Source organism: Geotrypetes seraphini, chromosome 2 (genome assembly GCF_902459505.1).
Source record: "Geotrypetes seraphini chromosome 2, aGeoSer1.1, whole genome shotgun sequence".
Taxonomy (NCBI): Eukaryota; Metazoa; Chordata; class Amphibia; order Gymnophiona; family Dermophiidae; genus Geotrypetes; species Geotrypetes seraphini.
In genome coordinates, this window is record NC_047085.1 from 400,758,014 (window position 1) to 400,779,014 (window position 21,001).

A 21,001-nucleotide genomic window follows, 5' to 3' on the forward strand; every position below is an offset into this window, starting at 1 on the left:
GACATTGCAAAGTGTGGAAGCAGTTAGATCAGGAGAAAGAACAGTAAATTCAGAAAGAAAGGGTCAGAGAACAAAAACCTACGGACTCCAGGAAAAACAGCTAAAGACACAAAGATCTGAGTTAAGATGGTAAATTGTCAAGGCGCAGTTTAACGAGTGGTAGAACGTAATGACAACATTTAAAACATCACAGTGATGGACAGAAAGAGGCGAAGATATTGTGAGATCCTGCAGAAACAGACAGCTTCGGGTAAATCTGTGATGTGACCAGTGACCACAAGTATTTATGGGGTCAGAGAAGAGTGATGAGTCACTGAAGGCATCAGTAGTTGTCATAAGAGATAGAGCAGCAAATGAACAATCCAGATGGAAGCAGAAATCTCCAAGGTATAAGGCGAGAATATCATCTTCTTTCCCGTTGTATCATCTATTACAGTGACTGTGAAGGAGGGGAATTGAACACTTCAATAATGAAAAACAAGTTTTGTGTTTGAAATGAAACCTTTGTATAGTTTGGGCAGAAGAAACTGAAGCACTGCTTCGTATTAGGTCTCTGGCAATGGTGCTTTCATGCAGTGCCTTCTTTTGAACATCAACCAGCCCAGTAGAACATGTACCACAAAACCTCGTTTACATCCATCTCTGGCAATTTCTTCCACTCCTCTATATCGATAGGTACCTTTGTCAGATTTTGTTTCAAAAAGTCCTTATGTTACAGTTTTTTCTACTTCAGTCACTTTTTCTGTCCACTAAAGATGCTTATGTTTATTCAGGTTTCAAGTTTAATGACTCTCGATATACTGACCATTGAAATTTCTTCAGAGCAGCTTACAATATAATAGTTATCATAGAACTGAAAATAAATACAATATACAGAAAAGGGAGTGACAGAATGTTGCCCAAAACTGTCCACCAAGTGAGTGCAAAGACAAGAAAATTAAGAATTATATGAGTATTTAAATTTTTTAAAAAAGCAGTGTACAATCGCAAAGTTAAAATTAGAAAAGAATGCCAATTATTGTTAAGATAGATAATCCACACTTATCACAACAGCATCATAATACAAAGAAAACATACCAAAATGCATAACATCAGAATGTTCCTTCCTTCTTTCCATTATGTTTTTACTTTGTAAGTCAGATGTTATTCTGTACCTACTGTACGAAGGGGTGCTGAAAAGTTCTCAGCCCAACGAAGAGAATGACGCAGATATGGTTCAATCAATGATCTGAAATAATGTCAAAACATAGAATTTTGTTTCTGCAAATTGGCACTTAACGAAATAAGATAACACTATTTTCAGCTACAGTGGCAAAATAATGCTCAGAATTAAGAGATGGTGGAGACAAAGGCTGTGTCTGAATTCAAGAAAGCATGGCACAGGCATGTGGGATCTTAAGGAGAGGAGGAGATAGTGGATGCTGCGTATGGGCAGACTGGATGGGCCCTTTGGCCTTTATCTGCTATCATGTTTCTATAGGTTTCTTGGTGGCTGCTACTGCGATCAGTAAAAGCCCCCGATAATCCATTTTAGCATTAGAGAGAGAAGGAGAACAGCATCGGAAAGAGTAAGACTTCCATCACTAGGTTTCCAAAAGTAGTTCATACTCCAGCTTTGGGTGCATGGTTTGTTATTTAGATGCTACAGTCATGGTGCAAATTCTTGTCTGTGATAATTAATGATTCAAGGAAGAAACCATAGTCAGTTACAAAATGCTGCTAATATTATGTTAACTGGGCAGGAGAGGTTCCTAGATGCAACACTTTTTCTGTAAACATTTTGTGAGGTATCAGGGTAATATTTATGTATTTTCAGATCCATTACATTTGCAGAATTTTCTTGATACTAGCACTGTTCCAACACTTTTAACTACTGTACTTCTTTTCCTACAGTTAATGATAAATGATCTTGCAATAGGATTATAAATGACTGACTTGCTTCCTTTTCCTTTGTTTTCTTGCTGGAGGAGAATCTAGTAATCCCTCTAAGTTATTTTCTTATTCACCCGCCTATATTGCGGTATTATTCTAAAATGCACATTTGAAAACATGGCATGAACTTTTCAAGAAACTTTTTAATGCATTCTGCAGGGAGGCAGGAGAAAAGAAAGGAGAGGCCCGATCCTGCGGGGGAGCGCGAGGCGGTCCGCCCCTCCCCCGAATCCAGCGGGGGTCTCCTCTGATCCAGCCCCACGGCAAGCTGCCTCGCCTGCACAGAGAGCCTGCAGGGAGGCAGGAGAAAAGAAAGGAGAGGCCCGATCCTGCGGGGGAGCGCGAGGCGGTCCGCCCCTCCCCCGAATCCAGCGGGGGTCTCCTCTGATCCAGCCCCACGGCACGCTGCCTCGCCTGCACAGAGAGCCTGCAGGAAGGCCGGTATACATTGATATAGATTGCGATATTTAACTGATGGTCTACCTGTCTTATTTGTACTATTGACTTATAATTAATGGTTGATAAACAACGTAATGATAGACTTCTTGCCACAACCAGTTTAAACATATTTTAGCACCAAGAACAAGTCTCAAGTCCAACTCCTGATTTCACTTAACAGTTGGTTTACCCTGTTTTATTTAACTGCTCCATTTACCTTGTTTTACCTAACTGTAGACTCAAACTTAACGGTTGACAACGTGCTGATAGACAGCTGCCCTAACTTGCCTAAACATATATTAGCACCAAGAACAAGTCTCAATACCCACTCACACTTCCAATCAAAACTCACACACGAGCCCCATTTACAAACAAAGGCCATTCAAAAAGACAGGTAACACCAACAGAGCAAAGAACCCCAGAACTAACACCCTTATCCACGCATAAAAAAAAAAAAAAAAAAAAAGACATGGCAACTCTCACAACCAAATTATGCCTAGTCCTACTACTGCTCTCCCTTCTCATAGATAAATGGAAAACAGATGGATACCACACTCATTCTATACCCATCCTCACAACAACACACAGACTGCTTCAACCCATTAGGAAACTGCAAACCCCCAGAACCCTGATACCTTGTCCAACAGCCAATCACGAAAACATTCCCGCAACCTAGAGAAAAAGACCTCCACCAAAAACTAAGGCCAGCTCTCAAAAACCTCAATCACCATCCAGAACACTTATCAATACTCACACTATGCAATATCCCACTAAACTCACATCAATTGCTTGCGCATATTTGAATATACGATCCATAAGCCCAAAGACAGAACTAATCAAAGACTGGTTGATCAAAGATAATTTAGGCTGCCTCTTCCTAGCCGAAACCTGGCTCACTTCCGACTCAGATCCTCGCATTACTGAATTCTGCCCAAACGGATACAAACTAGAGCTAGTTTGCAGAGAAAACAGAAGAGGAGGAGGACTAGCAATCATTGTAAAAAACAACCTCAACATTAAAGTCCTATCCAAGCACTCCACCCAGCACCTAGACCTTCTTGCCTGCCAACTCTCTGACAATTCTCTCACAGGAACCCTAAACTGCCTACTATGCTATGTCACACCAGGAAAATGGAACACCTCTAAACAAGAACTAGAAGAATTTATCTTCCAGAACTCCTTATCTTCCCCACACAACCTGATCCTAGGAGACATCAACCTTCACCTAGAAGACCACACCTCCAAACAAGTAGCAGACATTCTTTCATTCCTCAACACCCTATCTTACCAGATACTCAATCCTGAACCCACACATGAAAAGGGCCATCAACTCGACATTGCCGCTTACACATCTCCCAACCTCAACACACAAAACATCCACATCACCAACGGTTCTTGGAATCCAACCTTATGGTCCGACCACTACAAGTACACCTTCACCATCAACTGGGTGCATAACAAATCAAACCTATTCCAAGCACAACCAGCTTCAAGACCAGACAGAAAATCGAACCCACCACCTTCTGGGACACCGTAGACCCAGCATTAGACTTAAACAACCACAAGGAATTCATAAACACATGGCGTACAATTAGTGAGACCGCTTTAAATAAACTAGCACCACTAAAAACTAAAAACAAAATATGCAGACCATCAGACAAATGGTTCGACGCCGAACTCCTACACCTAAAGAGGCTTTGCAGACAACTAGAAAGGACATGGAAAAAACAGAAACAAGACCACATTAAAACAGAATGGAGATCCCAAATAAAACAATACAAAATCAAACTGAAGGAAAAACGAAAAGACTACTACTCCAAACTCATTGGCACTGAAAAACCAGACACCAAAAAACTTTTCAGCATTGTAAAAAACCTCACGGATACCAAACCCTTCCTCGCCACCCAAGGAACCCAGACTCCAACAGCTTCACAACTATCAGAACACTTCAAAAATAAAATCATCACAATCAGAGCCACATTCAACAATTCTCAAAATATCATAGAAGAGATACTAATAAAACCCACAAATGACGAAGCAATCTCAGCAGATAGGACCTGGACCAACTTCCCAACGACACAATGGTCAGACCTGGACCGGCTGTACAAAAAATACAGCAAATCCTCCTGTGATTTGAACAACTGTCCTCCTTACCTACTAGCTTCAGCATCCACCAAATTCATAGCTTGTCTCACGCTATGGTTGCAAACCACTCTCAAGGAAGGTCAGTTCCCTCCGGAACTTGGCGAAATCATAATCACTCCCATACTAAAAGACCCCAAAGGCCCAATAGACAACCCAACAAACTACAGACCAATCGCTTCTATCCCACTATACATCAAACTCATAGAGGGTCTAGTAGCACAACATCTATCCAACTACCTAGAAGACCACCACATTCTGCATCCAAATCAATCTGGTTTCAGAGCTAATCACAGCACAGAAACATTACTGGTATCTTTACTAGATATAGCCAGACAGCACCTCAGCAAAGGAAACAAGTTACTAATCATCCAACTCGACCTTTCAGCAGCATTCGACTTAGTAGATCATCCAATACTTCTCCAGATACTAGATGCCATAGGTATAACTGGTAAAGTTCACAACTGGTTCCAAGGATTCCTTCAAACAAGATCATATAGAGTTAAATCAAAAGACTTTTTATCCGAACCCTGGACAAACCCCTGTGGAGTACCACAAGGATCCCCACTATCGCCCATACTATTCAACCTCTTCATAGCTTCCTTAGGCACTGCCCTAGACGCCCTAAATATAACTTCCTTCAGTTACGCAGATGACATAACCATCATTCTCCCATTTGACATCCAAGACCCCATCTCCAAGGGACGCCTGAAAACAACATTGGAAACCGTAGAAAAATGGATGACGAACCATAAGCTGAAACTGAATGCGGAGAAAACCAAATTCCTACTACTAGAGAAGGAACAAAAACCATCACTAACAGAACTGGAAGTCAACGCAATCAAATATCCTATACAAAGCACTCTCAAAATACTAGGAATACAATTAGACAGACGCTGCACTATGCAGACACAGATACACAAAATCATACAGAAGGCATTCTTCACCATGCGAAACCTAAGAAAAATAAGAAAATTCCTTACCAAAGAACACTACAAGATCATTGTACAATCCCTCACACTCAGTACTTTGGATTACTGCAACAGCCTCTACCTACCATGCCCAAACAACATGATAAAACAACTACAGACCATTCAGAACACAGCCATCAGACTCATCTACTGTCTCAACAAATATGACCACATCACCCCCGCCTATGTAGACTCTCACTGGCTTCCGATAAAAGCTAGAACTCAATTCAAGTTCTATTGTCTTCTATTTAAAGTAACCCACGGAACAGCCCCCTGTTACCTAAACAACCGCCTATACCGCTACCACTCATCCAGATCGAGGAGAACTCAAAACCAATTCACCTTCCCCCCTCATAATGGTACCCGACGTAAGAAACTATACGACAGCTTTCTAGCGACACAGGCAGCGAAAATTGACCCCACCATCACCAAACTAATGATCAACACAACAGACATCAAAGTGTTTCGAAAAGAAATCAAAACATTTCTATTCAAAAAACATGTCCTTACTAACTAGTCTCCTCCCCTTTCGCACAAGCTCTCCCTCTCCTGAATATCACATTAGTCAACTCCTAGAACCTTTCCCTCCAAAAATACTCAGACTCCTAAATAAGCATTTACCTCACTATCCAACAAACATCTTACGTCACTGTTAGGTAACTTCTCGTCTGCAACCCGCATATACTGATATTCTCCACTACATCCTGTTATCACTTGATTCTCTTAAATATAATTCTCATAATTGAATGTAATTCCTATAATTGAATGTAATTCTTATAATTGAATCCTCTACCACACCATGTAAAGTACATGAATCACGGTTATGCAATTTCCCTAGATAATCTATTAAGTAATATCTCTAGATAATCTGTTATGTAATTTCTCTGAATAATATTTGTTTTGCAATTCTCTCGGTAATGTCCAGATTTGTAATCCGCCTAGAACCGCAAGGCACAGGCAGAATAGAAATCACTAATGTAATGTAATGTAATAGACTTCTCCTGCCCCCCCCCCCCACACACACACACATACCGTACACACACACTTTCACTATGCCACAGCACTAGAATGTTGTTCACAAAAATATTTAAAAAATTAACCCCCCTCGTTTACAAAGCCAGTAACTGCCTCAAAGCCCATAGGGATTTAAAGGGCTTTTGTCATGTGACAGCCGCTAACACACCTTTGAAAAAGAGATAAAATGATATTTTATCTGACTAGGAAAAACTACCATAGCACCTATGATTCTCTTCACATATAACATAATAAAATTTTACTATGTTTAAATATATCATCATAGTTGAGAGCATTCCAAATATTTTTTATGGAATACTGCCAACATTAATTATTGTTAGAGGTTATTGGCACTAATGGTAACAGTGATATCAGGAAGATCTTTGAAGAGGTGTTTTAATACAGAAGCCAGCATTCCTCACAAGTTGTACTTTTCTTGATGATCTTTCAATCAAAATAAAAAGTTAGGCTCTCTTTTACTAAGTTGCAGTAGAGGTTTCTATTAAAGAATGACACGGGGACAAATTTTTCTCCGTCCCCACAGGCACTCAATTTCCCCATCTGTCCTTGCAAGTTTTATCGCTGTCCCTGTAAGCTTTCCTGTAAGCTCAGCCTTAACTGCACAAATCTTGAACACTTATGATTTTAAAAGTGTTTGAGGATTGTTCAGGTGAGGACAGAGTTTGCAGGAATGGGGCAGGGAAAGGAAAAGAAATCATTGGGATGGGAAGGGAAAATTAGTTCCTGCGGGGACAGGGAAAATTTTATCCCCGTGTCATTCTCTAGTTTCAATCACTAAAGGGGTCTTTTACTAAGGCGTGCTAACTGATTTAGCACGTGCTAAATCGGCTAGCGTGCCTTAGTAAAAGACCCCCTAAATGCTCCAATGCTGCTCTGACACTGCTCCAAAGCTCACAGAAATTATATAAGCACTGGAGCAGCGTCAAAACATTTAGGCCCAGATTCTGTATAGGATGCCGATCCCGGGCATCCTATACAGAATCGGGCCTACATCTGCCCAAAGTTAACCCAATTCTGTAACTGATGTCCATGTTGCAGACGCTGGTTACAGAATCGGGTTTAACATGCCCAACCCCCTCCCCAGACCCTCCCAACAGCCCCCCGAAGATCACCGGCAAGAGGGTGCCCAACTCCTCCTGCCGGACCCCCCAACGCCCCCCCTAAGATCGCAGGCAGGAAAATATCTTTGATTGCGGGGATGAAATGGGGGGGATGAATTTTTGTCCTCATATTACTGTCTATTAAACAAACACAACTTCCACAAGACTATGAACGGAAGATCTTCACTCTCAAAAGTATCAAGAGGATGTTAAGTCACTCCATATAGAAACGATGGAGGACAAAACAAATCAATAATTTGATTTCTGGGATGTCTAATTGTAGCCTAACAACACTTCTTCGATGAGAACTCGAATCTCATAGCCATATAAGAACATAAGAATGCCCATACTGGGTCAGAACAATGGTCCATCTATCCCAGTTTCCTTTTTCCAAAAGTGGCCAATCCAGGTTACAAGTCCTGGCAGATACCCAAATAGTAGCAACATTCCATGTTACAGATCCCAGGGCAAGCAGTGGCTTTCCCCCCCCCCATGTCTGTTTCAACACCAAACTAAGAATTTTTCCTCCAGGAACTTGTCTAAACCTTTTTTAAACCCAGCTACGCTAAGCACTGTTACAACATCCTCCGGCAATGAGTTCCAGAGCGTAATTATTCTTTGAGTGAAAAAATATTTCCTCCTATTTGTTTTAAAGATATTTCTGGTAACTTCAACGAGTATCCCCTAGACTTTGCAATTTTTGAAAGAGTGAAAAATCGATTCACTTTTACTCGTTCCTCATGATTCACCATTTTGTAAACCTCAATCATATCTCTTTTCCAAGCTGACAAGCCTTTCGCCTTTCCTCATATAAGAGAAGTTCCATCCACTTTATCATTTTGGTTGCTCTTCTTTGAACTAGAATTAGAAAAGGAAAGGAATTCCATTCAAATGAGAATACGGTAAGATAGAAGAAAGGGGGGAAAAGCAGTAAAGGTCAAAGTGATTATATTTGAACAGGAGAGAAAATGCAGGCAGGAGTTCAGGTGTCCTGGCGCTCCAATGCAGCGTCAGCCTGGCTTCCAAAAGCAGTGCTAAATGGATGACTTTTAAGAGCAATTTTAACTTTCTTGATAGATGGTTCAGGTTGGAGAGAGGCTGGAAGAGCATTTCACAGTGCAGTGAAAGGCAATGGAATGCATGAATGGGACACAGGGGGAATATGTAGGCAACAGTCATTAAGTGAACATAGCGTTTTTGAAGGGATGTAGGAGATGATTAAAGAGGCAAGGTACAGAGGAATACTGGAGAGCAGATATTTGTGAGTCAGTGCAACAATGGCAAAGTGGATGTGATACTAAATTGGGAGTTAGTGGCACTGTTTAAGGAGAGGGGTGTGTGTGTGATCAAATTTATTCACTTGAGAGAGAACCCAGATACCTAGGTTTTGAACAGTTTGGAGATATTGGATGAGAGGTTGATGGAGAATGGAGTAAATAATCTTAGAATACGTTAGTCTGGTGGTTATTAAGGAATAAAGGAGGGTTATCGGTGAAACTACTATGAACACGCATAAACCAACATTTAGATGTGCATAGTAGATATGTGTCTAAATCCAATTTTAGCAAGCCGGGATATGCACATCCTAATTATGAATATGTGTATATTGCAAGGTGGTGTGGTCCAGGTCGGACTAAGGGGTGAGGTTACAGTAAACATGTGCACTCCTCATTTCAGAAACCCCCTGAAATCAATGGCAAAATTTATACCTGCTCCCAGCCAATTCCAGACTTCATTCCTTTCATCTAACAGCCCTGTAAGCCTGGAATAAACTACTACTACTACACTATTATTTATTATTTCTATAGTGCTACCAGATGCACACAGTGCTGCACAGTCCCAAAGAGTAAGAAAACAGTCCCTGCTCAAAAGAGCTTACAAGACCAGACAAACAGGATGTCATGGATACAGGTAAGGGGAACGGGTAATCAGCGGGCTGGGTTGGAGGGCAGAGGAGTAGGGTTAGGGATTGAAAGATATATCAAAAAGGTGGGTTTTCAGTCTGCTTTTAAACAAGGGAAGGGAAGGGGCTTGATGGACAAACTCAGGTAATTTATTCCAGACATAGGGTGCAGCTAGATGAAAGGATTGAAGTCAGGAAATGGCTGGGAGCTGGTACCTGAGTTAATCTATCACACCCCTTACCCCTTGTTTAAAAGCAGACTGAAAACCCACTTTTTTTGATTTAGCCTTCTGTCCATAACCCTACTCCCCTCTGCCCTCTGCTCACCACCCTAGCTAGCAGATTATCCATCCCCCTAACTGTATCCCCACCCTGACATCCTGTTTGTCTGTCTTGTCTGTTTAGATCAGGGGTGTGCAAACTTTTTGACTCATAGGCCACAATGGGTTCTTAAATTTGACAGAGGGGACGGACCTGTCCCATCTCCGCAAGCTCTGTTCCCATCCCTGCAAACCATCTGATCCCATCCACACAAGCCTCAAATAGTTTTATACTGAGCTTTATTTTTTCCTTTATAATTTCAAAAAATATACCAAGCATTCAGCACTTGTACACAAAGATAGATTAAGACAATATAGCTTGTATATCAAAACCAAAATAATACTTAGATCAATGAATTAAATTTACTTTTTAATCTATCTCAAGTCCTCAGTAAGACACTCAGTTCTAATCTTGGATCCATTTTGTCGTACTGAGGACTCGAGATAGAACTTATTTTATTGAAGTATAAAAAGAAACAATATTCTGTACAATTGTCATTGCTCTCCTCTGACGCAACTTCCTGTTTCCGGTTGGGTCAGAGGAGGACTTTCCAGCAGTCACACGCGACTTCAAGGCTCCGGCTGCTCGTAGAAAGAAAAGTAACAGCCAGCGTGTCATTCTCTATCATTTAATAATAAAATGTAGACAAATTCGGCAGGCCCGATTAAAAACTACACGGGCCAGATATGGCCCGCGGGCCGTAGTTTGACCATGTCTGGTTTAGATTGTAAGATCTTTCGAGCAGGGACTGTCTCCTTTGTGACTCTGTACAGCGCTGCGTCCATCTGGTAGTGCTATAGAAATAATAGTAGTAGCAGAAACAGTATCTAGGCAATAACATACTATGTAATTGTCACAAAGCACAGAAGCCAAACAAGATTTTACAAAAATTATAATCCACTGGCTGTGGAACACACATGCATTCCAATGTTTGTGTTCATTGTGTTTATGTTTATTAAAACTTTACACCCCCCCCCCCTTTTTTACAAAACCGTAACATGGTTTTTAGCGCCGGTCACGGCGATAAGAGCTCCAACATTCATTGGCATTCTATGAGCATCGGAGCTGTTACTTCCACGACCGGCGCTAAAAATCACGTTACGGTTTGTAAAAAAAGGGGGGGGGGGTTAATATACTGTTTAACTAATCAAGGACCCCTTTTACAAAGCAATAGTAGCAATTCTCCCATAGCAAATGCACTGAAGCTCATAGGAATTGAATAGGCTCTGGTGCATGTGCCATGGGAAAATCGCTACCGTGACTTTCTAAATGGGCCCCCAAAAGAGCATAGTGGTTTACAATGATGTATGGATTCCAGTGCTGTTGTACACAAATGCCTAAAAATATCCTATGATGCAGAAATAAAAACAATTATTAACTCAACAAAAAAGTTAGGCACTTTGTCCCATGTTTTATAAATGGCGCCTTACTTAAGTGGAAAACACCGTTTAAAAATGAGTAATAGCATTTTAAAAAATGCAGGTGCCTACCACCTAAAGCCACTGTAGGGGTGGCTAATGCCAGATAATAAAGCACCTCTGTAGCCACAATTCACCTGAAAAGGTAGGCATCAGAAATGTAGGCCTTGAAAACCCAGGCCTGCATTTCCGGCGCCTACCTTTCACGAAGCCACAATTCTATAAATGGCACCGTTGCAGGATTCACATGCAATCGGTCGACGTTTTTTAGGCGGCCTATGAAAAAGACGCTTCTCATAGAACCCAGGCCTTAATATGCAATTTAGCAAGCATTAATGGGTTTTGCATTATTTTGACAGTTACTGTGCACTAAATCACATGTTAAGGCCATTGGGTGTTGGAAATGGTAAATAGATGGAGTATGGGTGGTGAATGTCGCTGTGCATGAAATGCTTTTTGCAGTTAGTGGATAGAATCCGTACGAACGTAAGGAAGTTCTTCTTCACCCAGAGAGTGGTAGAAAACGAACGTTCTTCCGGAGGCTGTTATAGGGGAAAACACCCTCCAGGGATTCAAGACAAAGTTAGACAAGTTCCTGCTGAACCAGAACGTACGCAGGTAAGGCTAATCTCAGTTAGGGCACTGGTCTTTGACCTAAGAGCTGCCGCTGGAGCGGACTGATGGGCACGATGGACCACTGGTCTGACCCAGCAGCGGCAATTCTTATGTTCCTATATAGGAGGAACTACATGCTTCCCCGCTAACTGTAATCTAACTACTGTACACTAATGTAAATGTTAACACACAGCATGCAATTGGAAAGCCAGATAAACCCCCAATAATTGCTGCATTAGGATTTGCATCTACCACACATTAATTTTATGCATTAAGCAAAAAAACACTGCAAAATTTAATACATTTTAGTGAAAAGGCCCTTAAATGTTGAAATAAATATGCAAATCTTAAAACTTTCTGCCTTTATGAAAGTGTCCCCTATTTCCTCATCAAATGGTGGTGTGCTCATGCTACAGTACCTTATAATTTACAATTATAAAGGAAAATGATCTTATTTGAAATGACAGCATAGTATACCACATAAAAAAGCTAAAAACATATCTCAACAAAGCAAGAAATTCAATCGGCCTTTTACAACTCCCATTGCTAATCCAAATTAAGATGTAATATCTAGGAATAAATAAGCTAAAAATAGAACTAAACACTCTCAAGGATAAGATGTCAAATAACAAGGCATCGTTTTACTAAGGCGTGCTCGCCAATTTAGTGTGCGCTAAATGCTAATGCATCCATTACATTCTATGGAGGCGTTAGCGTTTAGCGCGTGCTAAATCGGCTACCGTGCCTTAGTAAAAGAGGGGGCTATTGAGGTCTAAAGAAGTGGTTCCCAACCCTGTCCTGGAGGACCACCAGCCAGTCGGGTTTTTGGGATAACCCTAATGAATATGCATGAAAGAGATTTGCATATAATGGAGGTGACAGGCATGCAAATCTGCTCCATGCATATTCATTAGGGCTATCCTGAAAACCTGACTGGCTGGTGGTCCTCCAGGACAGGGTTGGGAACCACTGGTCTAATGAAGCTCCAACAACAAGCCTAAAATCTAGAAAGATTGTATACCCAAGAACTGACTATAATATATACCAGTAGAGGGAGAGCGAAAATTGCGCTAAAAATATGCTCAGAAAAGTGAAACTCTGAAGAGGGAGTGAAAACCCCTAAAAGTTTATATTTACAAGATAAGTGCACTGCATCATTTTTTCCGGTGAGATTTACTGCAACAAGAAAATTAGTAATACATCAATTTTGGAAGTATCAAGAGAATTTTAATAATCAGTACAAACAATTTTACCAGTTTTCGGAGAGCGATTATTTACAAATACATGCAATGACTGGACGGTAAACTCTTTCCCTAAGAGGGGGTTTTCACTCCCTCTTCAGAGTTTCACTTTTCTGAGCATATTTTTAGCGCAATTTTCACTCTCCCTCTACTGGTATATATTATAGTCAGTTCTTGGGTATACAATCATTTGATTTTTACTGACTAGTGTTGGAACATTTCCCTGCCTTTTGGTTTAAACGTAAAATCTAAAAAGAGCAAAAAAAGATGAGATGACTCATAGAAAATATGCTTATTCGATTGTAATTTAATTATGGGCTCCTTTTACTAAGCTGCGTTAGCGTTTTTAGCACACGCAGCATCTTAGCGCACGCTAAACCCGCGCTACGTGGCTAGAACTAATGCCAGCTCAATGCTGGCGTTAAGGTCTAGCGCACGTTAAAGCCCTAACGCAGCTTAGTAAAAGGAGCCCTATGTGTTTGCATGGAAAATTTAAGCAGACTAAACCCTCAAGATGCCGAACACTAGGCTGCAAAAGATTAAATGATTTCCTTCTCTTTTTTATATATTTAGCCACAACAGAAAATGCACATGCTTTACAATTAAGAAATTAGCTTCAAAATACTATACCATACCATATCAACTCTTGTACCCCGCAAATGTCAGCTAGGAATCATTGTGGCTTATACAATATTAGAAGTAATACAGAGACGTAGATATTACAAATAAATTTCATGGAAGATATCATGCAGGGGATTGCATGGGAAAGGGTCCATGCACTGAGGAAAAAAAGCTGAGTTTTCAGTGCTTTCCTGAATTAGAAGTATGTGGGTGTGTGTCAAAGGATGCATGGGAGGTTGTTCCAGATTCGGGGCCCCTGAAACTCGAAGGTGGTCTCAAAGAGAACCTTCCTTAGAACATGGCGTGCAGACGGGGGTGGTAGTTTCTATCTTTGGATTGTCCTTCAGTTGTGGAAGGATTGCGCGATTTGGATGGCGGATGTGAGTCCAGCAGAGTTTTCACTGTATATAGCCTTATATACCATGCATGCAACCTTGAAATGACCCTACTTCTGACTGGCAACCAGTGTTCCTTATGGAGAGGTGTAACTCTCTCATATTTGGTCTTGCATAAGATTAGCCTCGCTGCTGTATTTTGGAGCAATTGAAGTTACAGAGTAATACTTTTAAAACCAATAGGAGGAAGTATTTTTCACTCAGAGAATAGTTAAGCTCTGGAACACGTTGCCAGAGAATGAGTGGTTAATGTAGCTAGTTTTAAAAAAGGTTTGGACAACTTCCTAGAGGAAAAGTCCTTAGTCTGCTTTTGAGAAAGACATGGGAGAAGCCACTGCTTGCCCTGGATCGCTGGCATGGAATGCAGCTACTATCTGTTTTTTTGCCAGATACTTGTGTCTTGAATTGGCCTCCATGAAGATGGGATACTGGGCTGGATGGACTATTAGTCTAACCCAGTAAGGCTATTTTTATGTTCTTATGTTATTGGGTGACCGCACTGACTCCTGTATTGTTTAAAATTAATAAAGATTTTTTTTTTTTTAATGGCCACATTTTCCATTCTTTGAATTAATTGCCAATGCTAATTTCCAAATTAGCTCATGGCCATTAAATTTTGAGCCCCTACCGCTACCTATTTACTAGGTGGTAAGGTCTCATGTGCTAACTACACGCTAATTGGTTAATGTGCAGTGAAGTAGCTTCTCTAACCGATTAGCACAAGTAACGCTTACTCTCTGCCTCCAAATATACCCACACACTAAAAAATTAAACCTATTTTTTAAATGTGCTTTTTATAAAACTACCGTGGGACAACTGAGCACATCCCGCAGTAGTACCTTTTTATCCTGCACTAAGCATGCAGCTTACTAAGATGACCCCAAAGATTTATAGACTGAACTCTCTCATCCACTTTCTTTTTGAGTCAAATTCAAAAATGTTCAAAGAAAAGCGACCAAGGTGGTAAAGGGGATAGAACTCCTCTCGTATGAGGAAAGACTAAAACGGTTGGGGCTCTTCAGCTTGGAAAAGAGACGGCTGAGGGGAGATATGATTGAAATCGACAAAATCCCGAGTGGTGTAGAACAGGTACAAGTGGATCAATTTTTCACTCCATCAAAAATTACAAAGTCTAGGGGACACTCGATGAAGTTACAGGGAAATACTTTTAAAACCAATAGGAGGAAATTTTTTTGCACTCAGAGAATAGTTATGCTCTGAAACACGTTGCCAGAGTTTGTGGTAAGAGCAGATAGTGTAGCTCAGGGGTGTCCAACCTTTTGGCTTCTCTGGGCCGCATTGGCAAACACTCAGCAAGATGGAAGAGGGAGCCGGCAAGACGGTAAACACCCGGGGCAGCAGAGGAAAACACTGCATCGCCCTTGACCGGGGCTGCACAAAATACTTCACGGGGCCGCAGGTTGGACACCCCTGGTATAGCTGGTTTTAAGAAAGGTTTGAACAAGTTCCTGGAGGAAAAGTCCATAGTCTGTTATTGAGAAAGACACGGGGGGAGCCACTGCTTGCCCTGTATCGGTAGCATGGAATATTGCTACACCTTGGGTTTTTTGCCAGGTACTAGTGACCTTGATTAGCCACCATGAGAACGGGCTACTGGACTTGATGGACCAATGGTCTTACCCAGTAAAGCTATTCTTATGTTCTTATGACAAATCTCATTCTTTTAATCCCAGAGTAAACCTGGTCATTTTATCTCTTCATATAAGGAAGCAAGTAATGGATTCAAGATAATTTCAGGAATCTTGAAAAGCTCCAGCATGTAACTGCAAAACACTGATATAGATGTAACCAGAGGAATCTATGGAAAATTTAGAAATAACAAAGTTCTATGCCTCACAAGATTTTCCAAATTCACAGTCTTCTGCAAATTACTGTATTTCTCATTAAAAAAAATAAATCCTTATTTCAGGTGTTTTCTTAACAGAGTTCTTAATGCTTCCATCCACGCAGTAATATCCGTTACCTTATTATCCAAGGACTGAAGACAGTAGTTGATTACAGATTGTTTTACAGCTGAAAAATTAATAAATATTCCAACCTAGCAATATGATCGCAAAGAGTCTCCAATGTAATGACTGATGTCTTTTGAATGTTGTTCATTTTTTTTCTGCTTTTTTTCCAGCTGAGCCTTCACTACCTCTCCTGCACTCACTCCTCTCTTCCCCCCCCCCCCCCCCCCCCACACACACACAATATTCCAGGAAGTTCTTTTCCTCCCAGCTGAGCTGCTGCTTCCACTTCTGTGAATAAGCAGAGGCTGAATCTTGCAATTCCAGGGTGTTCAACATCATCATTCTACACCATTAGTCTTCACTACCTAATACCTAGACCTTAGGGGTCCTTTTATCAAGCCGTGCTAGCGGGGTTAGCGCGTCGGACATTTCATCACGTGCTAACCCCCGCGGCCGGCTAAAAAACTAACGCCTTCTCAATGCAAGCGTTAGCGGCTAGCACGGCATGCGGTTTAACGCGCGTTACACCCCCCCCCCCCTACCGCAGCTTGATAAGAGGACCCCTTAGTAAACCAGAATTCCCTAACATATTGCATACAGATCCTGTAACTACTACTAGACAGTTTATTTGATGGTTCTTGCCTCTATACACAGTTTTTTTTAAAGAGAATTACTCTACCTTTTCTCAAATCACAGAGAAACTGAAAGCACATTACAAACTAATTTATATATTATGAAATAAGCTTCAATGAATCTGTTAGTCCATGTATGAATTTTACTACTTCCTCTGGAAACCACTCTTACCAGATTAGGAGAGTGTAGGGATCACTCCTGCTCCCAGCTATCCAGCAGGGAAACCCCCCCTGTGATTTAGAAGCACATGAAAGTTATGATGCCCAGTTTGGCAGAATAGAAGATTCCCAGGAAGCAGAAAAGTTCAACAGAAGCCCATAGAAGCATGTTCTGCTTTCATAGGACAGACACATTGCATCCGTGAGGTACTCCCAGCATTCCAACTGTCCATTTCATGCCTGCAGAGGGAAATATCTAGCTCCATCTGTGGCGTTGACCTCCTGGGCACTGTTCAGCATAGTTGCCAATCAACCTTTAGGGATGTTTATAGAATCATGTCTAGTGGCGCCTAAGTGTTCTCAGATACCAGTAGGTATAAAATCCTTAAGTGCACTCCATTTAGGCCAGGGTTTTCTTGGCCTAAATGAGTATGCAATAGGTAAGCACCTACCGGTGCCTAACTCATTCTGTGCCCAAACTCTGCCCCAAATCCACCCTAAATCCACTCCTGACTACACCTATTTCCCAGTAGGTGCCTCGGTGTAGATGTCTACATCACAGTGGCAGGCGCCTACTGGCAATTTAATTTTTTTTTTTTTAATGGAGCTTTCAATTATCAGTGACAAGTCAATTTAAAAAATTAAGTTAGGCGCTTAGATCGACTAGTTGAGCCGACCTAGGCACCTTTTATAGAATCAGAGCCTTAGTGCCAAGCTCAAAATGCTTAGCATTGAAAAACATTTAGCAGCTGGATTTGTATAACAGCAAGCATAGACATTTTGCAGACCTAAATATCTAGTGATGATGCCTCTATCTGTCCTCCATACTTCCATTGCTTTCAATGGAAGTAAAACCCGGTTGTCTCAATCTGCCATATGGTAACCCTACTCGTTGGCAAAGAGAAATGTACATGGCTGCATTAACTATGTCTGTACAGGCTTTGTGAGGCTATTTTATTTGTACATAGGCTCCTATGTATCTTTATATAATAGCTTCTTTGAGAGCAATTGATGGACACTAACTAAAGTTATGATCTTGATGGTTGTTGCTGTTACTGGGAAGCTAATTCTACTGTTTTTGCCTGCATTTTTTTTTTTTTGTAAATCTTTATTATTTTTAAAATATAAATAGTGCAATACAAATGAATTTAAACATAAACAAATCAAGAAACGCACTTTAAATATGCAAATAATTTGAAAAACACTCATTTTCTCCCCCTCCCCCTTAACTAATAAAAATAGATATACATGTTTTTTTGCCTGTATTCAAAAAAAATATTAAAAATGAATAAAGAAACATCATTGAATTTATATTTTTTTGCAAAGAAAAATAAAAATTCTAAATATGCCATAACATTTTTAAAATCCTAAACATTTATCAGTGATAAATACCTGACACTTGCCCCCTTTTCTACGAAACTGCGATAGCAGTTTCTAGCACAGAGAGCCGTGCTGAATGGCCCGTTCTGCTCCCGACGCTCATTGAGTTCCTATGAGCGTTGGGAGCAGTGCGGGCCATTCATTGCGACTCCCTGCGCTAGAAACCGCTATCGCAGTTTCGTAGATGAGGGGGTTGGTTTTATACTGGGTCTTGGAATTGCTTAGCACATAGAAAAACTATTGGAATTCATTACCAACCTGAATGCAGCAAGGTACTCTGCATTTCCCATGGGAGGATTCAGACCACCTGTCCAAGCAATATTTACATTAAATCCCTCACCAAGGCCACTTCCAACCTGAAAACAGGAAAAGTATTGCATTAAAAAAAAAACATCAAGAAAATATGAAAAAATACAAAAGGTATGCTTTTGAAGCAAACATCAAATAACATGTCAAGTCAGCCCAACTTTGTTTGACAATGACTGTTTTGGGTTATTCATTTGTTCTTTCCAGGTTCTCAGATCCCAACATACAATTTTGTAATCACGTGTAATTTAAAGCACCAGAAAACGATGAGAAAATTAGGGGTAATCATGCAATGTAATTAGACCTGGATGATACAAATAAAAAGTAGGGGGGCTCTAAAGAAATAAACCTAACCTCATCTGGGGCTCCGCTTCCAGGGAAAAAGTTGCCTTCATCATAACGATGGAGGGAAATATACAGGATGCTGGGGTCAGCATAGAAGGCCTGCTGTGTACCGTTGCCATGGTGAACATCCTAAAGGTGAAGGAAAACATATGACAAATGCAATAATGTTCAGCTTGGAATAGAAAAAAAACTCCTTCTTTATATATGCTCTCCCTTCTTTTTTAAAACGACACTTCTTTTTCTTTCTCTCAGTGATCCTTCTCTTTTTTTTCCCTCCACTACGCCCTTTACTTCCTGAACTTTCAAGCAAATGACTCTTTAATGCACTCATTTTTTAAACTGGCTTCTAAAAAATCAGGAAACTGCAGCAAGCATGCCCTGGAGATTCCAGATGAGCAGTCATTGAGAAATCCCAGTCCTTTTGTACAATTAGATATTTATACATTGGCTCTTTGTACTCCTTGCCTCAGTGATGGAATCTAGCATCCTGTTTTATGGAAGGATTTTATGACTTATTAACTGCCAACAGTTCATAACCCCTCAGGCTTAATTAACTAGCCTCATTGGCCTCTGAAGAAAGACTAATGTTTGAAGTACAAACTTGAATTTCACAGAAGGATCTATGGTTTTGGAGAGCATTTTCGCAATTCTTGACAGAACACTAAACATAAGCGTGTTCATTGATTTGCCAAGTTCCACTGCTGAGGTCAAAGGCTTTGCAACCAGCTGAGTAAATTGGCTTTCTCGAGACATCCAGTTCAGTTAGCAGTCCCAAAGCAAAGGGATCCACATCAAAAAGATAGCAGATACAGAAAGAACCTCATACTTCACTTCTGCAAGATCATGATGGCAATGCTTGACGCAAAAGTATGATCTCATTAGACAGTTCAGTTGATACAAAAAAATAAACATCTTCTGTCACTAGAAGGTGGGAGGCACCAGGGACTTCAGCCAGTTAGCATAATTCAAAAGCTATACAATTGAACATAAAGGCCCGGATTCTGTAAATGGCATCCAAATTGTAGGCAGCAGTAGGCATCTGTCTAACCAGAATCTTAGCTTGGCCCATGTGCCTAAGGCGGGGCCTTAGGCACATGGGCCTACCTAAGATTCAGGTTGACCCAGGTGACTAAGGCCCCTCCTATGGGTGGGGTCTTAGGCACTTGTACCAATCAGGCCTTAGGCCCCTCCCCGGTGCATCCCACAATACACCCGGAAGGAGCAGGCTCACCTCATTCAGACGAAGACAGGCCTTCTGGCTGGACGGAGGAAAGATCCGTCCATCCTTCCTAAAAGGTTAGAGGGGAGTCGAGGGGGGGTTTGGGTGGGTGGGGTGGCATGATCTATGGAGGGGTGGGGGGTTTCCGACAGGAGGGATTGGGCATCCCTCCTGCTGCAATTTATGGGAGTGGGGCATTCCGGCAGGAGAAATTGGACATCCCTCCTGCTAGAGATCATTCGGGGGGAAGGGGGGGGGACGGGCGGCTGCTGCCGCTGAACTTATTGCAGCAGAGAGATCCCTTGCCGCAATAAGCTCAGCAGCCACATCTTCTTATAACCCGATTCTCTAACTGGCGTCTGTAACATGGATATCGGTTAGAGAATCGGGTTCACTTTAGGTGGGCTTAGGCACGATTCTTTATAGGACGCCTCTCGGCTTCTGAGACTGGACATCCTATACAGAATCTGAGCCAAAATGTACAAACAATACTGTCCTCCTGCTCTGCTTGCAAGATTAGCTCTGTAAGTGTGACCCCATATTTCCATGCTTCTTGCATATAGATTACCAGCACTTTTCCCTTTAAGTGTATACTTATGCACCCAAGTGGCAGCAAAGCAACTGGGTATGCACTGTTTTGTAAGGGTGTATGCAAGTGGCATAGTTCATAAGTGCAAAGGGGGCGTTTGCATGGGTGGAGCATGGGAAGGGCATGAACAGCAACAAACAAAAAAAGGGGAGATACTGCAGCAGTAATGTGCAAGACGCCAAGTTCTTGATAAGAAGCAAAACCCGCCCTTAAGAGAACCATAAGTTGGCTTTTTAAGGATGCTTTTAACTGATTCATTTAAGTTT

The 21,001-nt window shown here is 41.2% G+C and overlaps 1 protein-coding gene and 1 long non-coding RNA gene across 3 annotated transcripts in view; one reads left to right on the forward strand and one right to left on the reverse strand.

The window, feature by feature from the left end:
• The window catches only part of LOC117354089 (histone deacetylase 4-like), a 369,845-nt gene that overhangs the window by 296,677 nt on the left and 52,167 nt on the right, over window positions 1–21,001 (reverse strand). Inside the window, exons 4-5 of the mRNA XM_033930944.1 lie at window positions 18,937–19,056; window positions 18,535–18,632 (exon numbers count right to left, since the gene is read on the reverse strand). Of these exons, the coding sequence (XP_033786835.1) occupies window positions 18,535–18,632; window positions 18,937–19,056 (218 nt within the window). The remainder of the gene's footprint in view (window positions 1–18,534; window positions 18,633–18,936; window positions 19,057–21,001) is intronic.
• The window catches only part of LOC117354090, a 185,289-nt gene that overhangs the window by 6,203 nt on the left and 158,085 nt on the right, over window positions 1–21,001 (forward strand). The gene's annotated exons all lie outside the window — the stretch shown is intronic.